Source organism: Bison bison, unplaced genomic scaffold (assembly GCF_000754665.1).
Source record: "Bison bison bison isolate TAMUID 2011002044 unplaced genomic scaffold, Bison_UMD1.0 scf7180017864080, whole genome shotgun sequence".
Taxonomy (NCBI): Eukaryota; Metazoa; Chordata; class Mammalia; order Artiodactyla; family Bovidae; genus Bison; species Bison bison.
The window spans coordinates 4,079,452-4,085,576 of record NW_011494652.1 but is presented as its reverse complement, the minus strand read 5'-3'; the positions used below and the strand labels follow the sequence as shown (position 1 = coordinate 4,085,576).

The window sequence follows — 6,125 nt, the reverse complement described above, 5'->3', positions numbered from 1 at the left end:
CACTGACAGGTGACACGCTTGGCTCTGTCTCTCTCCTTTCTCCTGGGGGCAGCAGGGCCTCCCTTTTGCCTTTCAGTCTAGGCCACGTTCTCCTGGGCCTTTAGTGGGCAGCTCCCCAGGGTCTCCTCTAGGGTCCAGCATCCTCTCTAGGTCAGGCCTGGCCTCTCTTGTTCTGCATCATCTCGGCCTGGTGACCACAGTGTCCCCTTCAGTGCTTGGCTCGTGGAAGGCACACACAACACGGGATGGGATGACTGAGGGGGGATGGATGACCAGAACACGCAGACCCAAGAGTGAGCCCTGGTCCCCTGCCCCTCCCTGGGGGCCCTTTGGGAGGCTCACATGCATGTGGCCAGCCATCTCCAGCTCAGGACACACGTCCCCCACCCCCAGCCCTCCTGAGATGCCTCATAGACTGGGCAATGCTTCCCCCCCCTCACCGGAGTGCCGTGCAGCATGCAGTGTCTTAGTTCCCAATCAGGGCTCAAACTCATGCCCTCTGCAGTGGAAGCGCAGAGTCCTAACCACTGACCCTCCAGGGGATTCCCCTGGACAATGCTTTTCTAAATTTTACTTTTTATTTATATTTATTTATTTAGGCTGTGTCAGGTCTCAGTTGTGGCATGCAAATTCTTAGTTGCAGCAGGCATGTGGGATCTAGTTCTCTGATCAGGGATGGAACACAGATCTCCTGCACTGGGAGCATGGAGTCTTACCCAGTAGACCACCAGGGAAGTCCTAGAAAGGCTTTTCTAAAACAAACTTCTAATTTTGGAATAATTTTAGATTTACAGAAAAGTTGCAGAGAGTCCAGGGAAGGCCCCTATACTCCAGTTTCTCCCCTTACGTTGGTCAAAACTAAGAAACTGACATTGGCACATTGCTGTCAACCACACTCTAGACTTTAGACAGATTTTGCCAGTTTTTCTTTCCACCCCAGGATCCAGGCCAGGGTCCCGAGCTGCATTTAGTTGCCATGGCTCCTCTGGTCCCCTTGTGGCCATCTCTCAGCTTAACGGGGTGCTGGCCATCTGTCCTGCAGAATGTCCCCCATCTCAGTGGCCAGCTGTTTCTCTCATGAAAGAAGCCCACAGGGTCAAGGGCCCATCTCTGCTCATCCTCAGGGGACCATGAGATCCATGCATCACTGGTGAGGTTAACCTTCATCCCTGGCCAAGGTTAGGTCTGGGACAAGGTCTATTCTTCCCTTTCCTTATTCTGTTCTGTGAGAGCAAGTCACTAAGTCTAGCCTACCTTCAATGGAAGGGGGTGAGAGTAAGCTCTACCTGCTGGAGGGGGAACATCTGCATATCCTACCTGGAATCTTGGCTTGGTTCTTTATATCAGTGCCTTTTTTCTGTTTGGCCGCGCCACGTGGCACGTGCAATCTCAGTTCTCTGACCAGGAACTGAACCTGTGCTTCCTGCAGTGGAAGCACGGAGTCTTAACCACTGGTCCACCAGGGAAGCCTGATTCTTTATATCAGCATGGACTCCAGTGCATCTGCTTTATTTTCCGGGTTACAACCCAATACCACCTGATTCGTTTCCTTGTTCAACCTGTCCCCAATACCACCTGATTTTCGTTCGACCTGTCCGGCCTTTGGGCACTGGGAGCTGCTCTGTCCCAGACACCTGCCCATCCTTTGGTTTTCCCACCACTTCCTTCCTTTCTGGGTCTACAAGCTGCCTGGCCCTAGAATCAGCTGTTCCTCCAAGGAGCCCTTGTTTATCTGTGTAATGTTAACTTTAGAAAACGCTACACAGGAACTTCCCTGGGTGTCCAGTAGTTAGGGCTCTGTTAAACCTGCTCCCAATGCAGGGGGCACAGGTTTCACTCCCTGGTCGGGGAACCAAGATTCCACATGCTGCACACAGCAGTCAAAAAAGAAAGTGCTGCACAGGTGTTTGGAAGCAGGGAGGCGGGTCATCTGGCCAATCAGCTTTCAAGCTTTTCTGACTGCCTGGCACTGTTCCAGGACACGCGGTGACACAAACCCTCATCCCACCCTGCGTGCCCTGCCCTGGGTCCTCACTGAGCACTGGTGGTCCCGGCTCCGCCTTCTGCTGTCCTTACTGCTGGTCTCAACGGGATTTTCTGATCCTGAGGATGGGGTTCCACTCTGCAGGAGGCCCTGATCTAGCTGTGACCTGAGGGTCACACATTGTAACTACAGCCAAGTTTTTATGCAACAACTCTTTAGTGTCTACTCATCTTGGTGATGGACAGGGAAGCTGGGTGGGCTGCAGTCCATGGGGTTGCAAAGAGTTGGACACGACTGAGCGACTAAACTGAATCTTTCTTTATTGTCCATAGACCTAAGAAGGGCCTTCATTAAGTCAAGCAGGGGTCAAGTTCATATTTCCAAAGTACAAATCTCAGTGTCCTCCCGGTGGTGCAGTCCGCAAGGCCTTCCACAGCTTCCCTGCCCCTCGGCCTCCCCACTTGGCCTTCACCCTGGGTGGGTGGGGGTCCCTCCTACTCACCTCTGCCCTCCTGGACACCCAGCAGGCACCTCACATCCCTCCCGGGGTATCTCGCTGATCACCCGCCCCTCCACGTCCCCAGGAGGAAGCTGGGTTTCCCGCCTCCCCTGCCAGCCTGAGTCTGTGTCCGCAGCCGCCTGCGTGGACCACACTCAAGGGAGGCTCAAGACACACGTCTCCAGTGGGGACGTGGGGGTGGCAGGCTACTCTTCAGATCACATGGTGGCCTCAGACCCTGCCATGGGCCCTGGGACCCCGAGGGGGTCAGGTAGAGCCCCGGCAGCTCTCTTACCAGCCTCACCGCTGCTTCCCCGCCAGGTGGTCAAGCGGGTCCTGGCCCAGACCAGCAGCGGGGGCTTCTGCGGGAACGACGGCTTCATGCACTTGACCCTGGCCAGCCTGCCTTTCGGAGGAGTGGGTAGGTGCCGGCTCTCACCTCCCCCCACTCCCCTCCACAGAGCCTGGAGTGGAACCTTCCACGCCGGTCCTGGCACTTCCCTCCGCAGGCAGACCCACAGACACACAGCTTACGTTGTTTTCAGCATCACCGTGAGGTCCGTCCGCGGTGCTTGCTGCAGCTTTTCTCCCCGGCCGGCCTGGTGGCACACACAGGGCAGCCCAGGTGTGCTCTCTATGCCACGTGCGGCTACACGCGGCTCCTTCAAGCCCTCCCGCACCCCCTCGGGTCCATGATGGAGACAGGGGGCTGCTGTCAGCTCCCCACTCCACCAGGCCCTAGCAGCCCCCAGGCCGGCTGCAAGGTCCTGGCCTCTGAGGCTGGCCCCAGCAAGCCCGACGGCTGTATGATGTGGGGCCACCACGGCCCCTCTCTGAGAGACCTCCTCCTCAGGGGAGGAGAGGGCCCACTGGGCACCGGAGTAAATGACCAGCAGGGCCTGGCAGGCTGCCCTGGTCGTCCCAGGCCCTCCCAGGCCCTCCCAGGCCCTCCCAGGGCTGGGCACAGGCCGGCCCCCTTCTGGAAGCCCCACCCCCAGCCTGCCTGGCTCCCCACCTCCAGTCCCAGTCGCTCCTCTTCAGGGAAGTGAGTGGATCTGTCAGTGGGGGAACCCGGTCCTCTTACTCCCCTGATGAAGCCCCCCATAACTCCCAGCCCCTGATGGAGCCACAGGACCCTGACTCGGCTTCCAGAGGCCTGCCCTGCCTGGCCTGGCCGTGGAATCCTGCTCCAGCCTCCTCTCCTGTTTCCCTAGCTGCTGCCCCAGCCACACGGAGCTTGACCTGAGTCCCAGCACATCCAGGTCACCTACCTCCAACGCTCTCTCGAGTTGTCCCTCAGTCTGGGGCCTTCCTGCCCCCACACGCCCACTTTATCTGGTCAATGCCATATCCCTCAGGCCTCACCCACTCCAGGAAGCCCTCTCAGACTGCCCCTGCTTCCACCAGGCTGCATCCCCGGGACTTCCTACTGCCTGGTCCTTGACTGTCTCCCTACCTAGACACTGTGGACTCAACACAGCACTTGCTGTATCTATGGGGCTGAACACTTGTCCCTGCAACTCTAGAAGGTGGTGCCACTGTTCCCCCATGTCACGAGGATACCAAGGCAAAGTCACTTGCCAGTTCAAAGCTGGGATTCAAACCTAGGGAGTCACCCCAGAATCCACTGCGGGGTTGCTTTCTTTACTTTCCATCTTGTCTCCCTCTTTTTTAACTGAAGTATATTTGATTTACAATAATGTGTTGGTTTCAGCAATTCAGTTTTACACACACACACACACACACACACACACAGGACTTCCCTGTAGCTCAAATGGTAAAGAATCTGCCTGCGATGCAGGAGACCAGGGTTCCATCCCTGGGTTGGGAAGATCTTCTGGAGAAGGGAATGGCAATCCATTCCAGTATTCTTGTCTGGAGGATTCCATGAACAGAGAAGCCTGGTGGGCTACAGTTCGTGGGGTCTCAAAGAGTTGAACATGACTAAGCAACTAACACATACACACACACACGTTTTCAGATTCTTTTCCATTATAGGTTATTATAAGTATTGTATATAGTTCCCTGTGCTACACAGTAGGTCCCTGTTGTCTAGTTTCTATAGTGTGCAGTTAACCCCAAACCCCCAATCCATCCCTCCCCCCACCCCTGGAACCCACTCACCCACTGTCCACCCATCTTGCCCCAGACCTGGAGTCCTCAACATTTATTTGACTGGGTGCTGATGCCAGGGTGGGGCTAAGCCCTTTACCCATAGCATCTCATGATTAGCCCACTTTACATGTGGGGAAACCAAGGCTCGGGGGATGAAGCGGCCCACTCAGGTCATACCCTGTGACCGGCAGAGCCCAGGTGTGTCTGACGCCCCTTGGCCGGCCACTGGGGGCCTGACTGCCGTGCCCCCTATCCCTCTGCAGGCAGCAGCGGGATGGGCAATTACCATGGCAAGTTCTCCTTCGACACCTTCTCCCACCACCGCGCCTGCCTGCTGCGCCGCCCCGGGCTGGAGAAGATCTACGCCATCCGCTACCCGCCCCACACTCCGCGCAACCTGAGGGTGCTGCTGATGGCCATGGAGACCCGCAGCTGCAGCTGCACCCTGCTGTGAGCCCACCCCAGGCGCGGGGCACTGAGCGTCCCTCCCACCCCACGCCCATGAGTCCTCCGCTGCCGTGGCCACCTGAGGCTGGTGGAGACACGACCTGGGATCCACGATGCAGGGGGAAAGGACCTGCCAAGGCCACAGTCCAGACCAGTGCTTGCCCTCCTCTCACCCAGGGCTTCTCTTTTCAGGCCCTCAGCTGCCCCGCAACCAGGATGGGCCAAGGTGTGGGCACGTGGGAGACTGTGTAACCTGCTCTCTGGCTCCCAGGGTGGCCACCTATGTCCCAGGAGAGTCGGGCAGCTGTGGGCACTTCTCGGGACCTCTCTTTCTGTGGAGGGGTGCAGAAGGGGTCCTGGCATCTGGTCCATGCCCTGCTGTGGACCTGCTGTGACCTGGGTTGTTCCTGCCCTCTCTGAGCTTGTCCCTCTCTCTGGTGTAGAGAGGAGGTGACAAACAATATCTCCTGAGATCACTGTGAGGATTAAAATTTGGAACATAATTGCTGACTCTAAGCTCCAGCGTCCTGTCTCCTCATTCGGGCGGGGGAAGGCTGCCTCCCCTGTCTCTCTCCCCACCTCTGCCTCCAGGCAAGATTGATGAGATGCCCGCAGTAGATTCTCCTTCCCTTCAGCTCGAGCCCTGAGGAGCTCTGAACATGCTCCTGTCCCCCAAGTGGTTGGCCCTGGGCACCTTCCCTTCTCCATGTCCCACCCTGAGCTCATCCTCTTCCTTGTCCTGCTCATCCTCCTGGACTTCAACGCTATGGAGCGGTCCCCAGTCATTCAGCTGCCGAACTCCCAGGCCTCCAGCTGGACCCTCCCTTCTACCTCCCAAGTCCCATCTCTGAGCAATTCCTGATGATTCGATGACGCCACAGGCCTCCCCAATCCACACACTAAAATAAAGGCTGTGCCCAGGGCCATCCATCACCTACCCTCTTCCCCCAGGCCCAGCCCTTCTCAGTGCACCCACGGATCTTCCCAAAGCCCACTGGACCATGCCAGCCCTCAGCCTGAACCCCTTCACGGGCTCCCTCTGGCCCACAAGTCTGGACGGGAAATCTTCCTTGGGAGGCT

At 57.4% G+C, this 6,125-nt stretch overlaps 1 protein-coding gene across 3 annotated transcripts in view; it reads left to right on the top strand.

Moving 5' to 3' along the window:
* ALDH3B1 (aldehyde dehydrogenase 3 family, member B1) overlaps nt 1-5,561 on the top strand; it is a 19,235-nt gene extending 13,674 nt beyond the window's left edge. For all 3 annotated transcript variants that reach the window (XM_010837672.1, XM_010837673.1, XM_010837674.1), the window contains 2 exons: nt 2,805-2,904; nt 4,862-5,561. In XM_010837672.1, the coding sequence (XP_010835974.1) occupies nt 2,805-2,904; nt 4,862-5,052 (291 nt within the window). In that variant the 3' untranslated portion in view covers nt 5,053-5,561. The remainder of the gene's footprint in view (nt 1-2,804; nt 2,905-4,861) is intronic.
* The last annotated feature ends 564 nt before the right edge of the window (nt 5,562-6,125 follow it).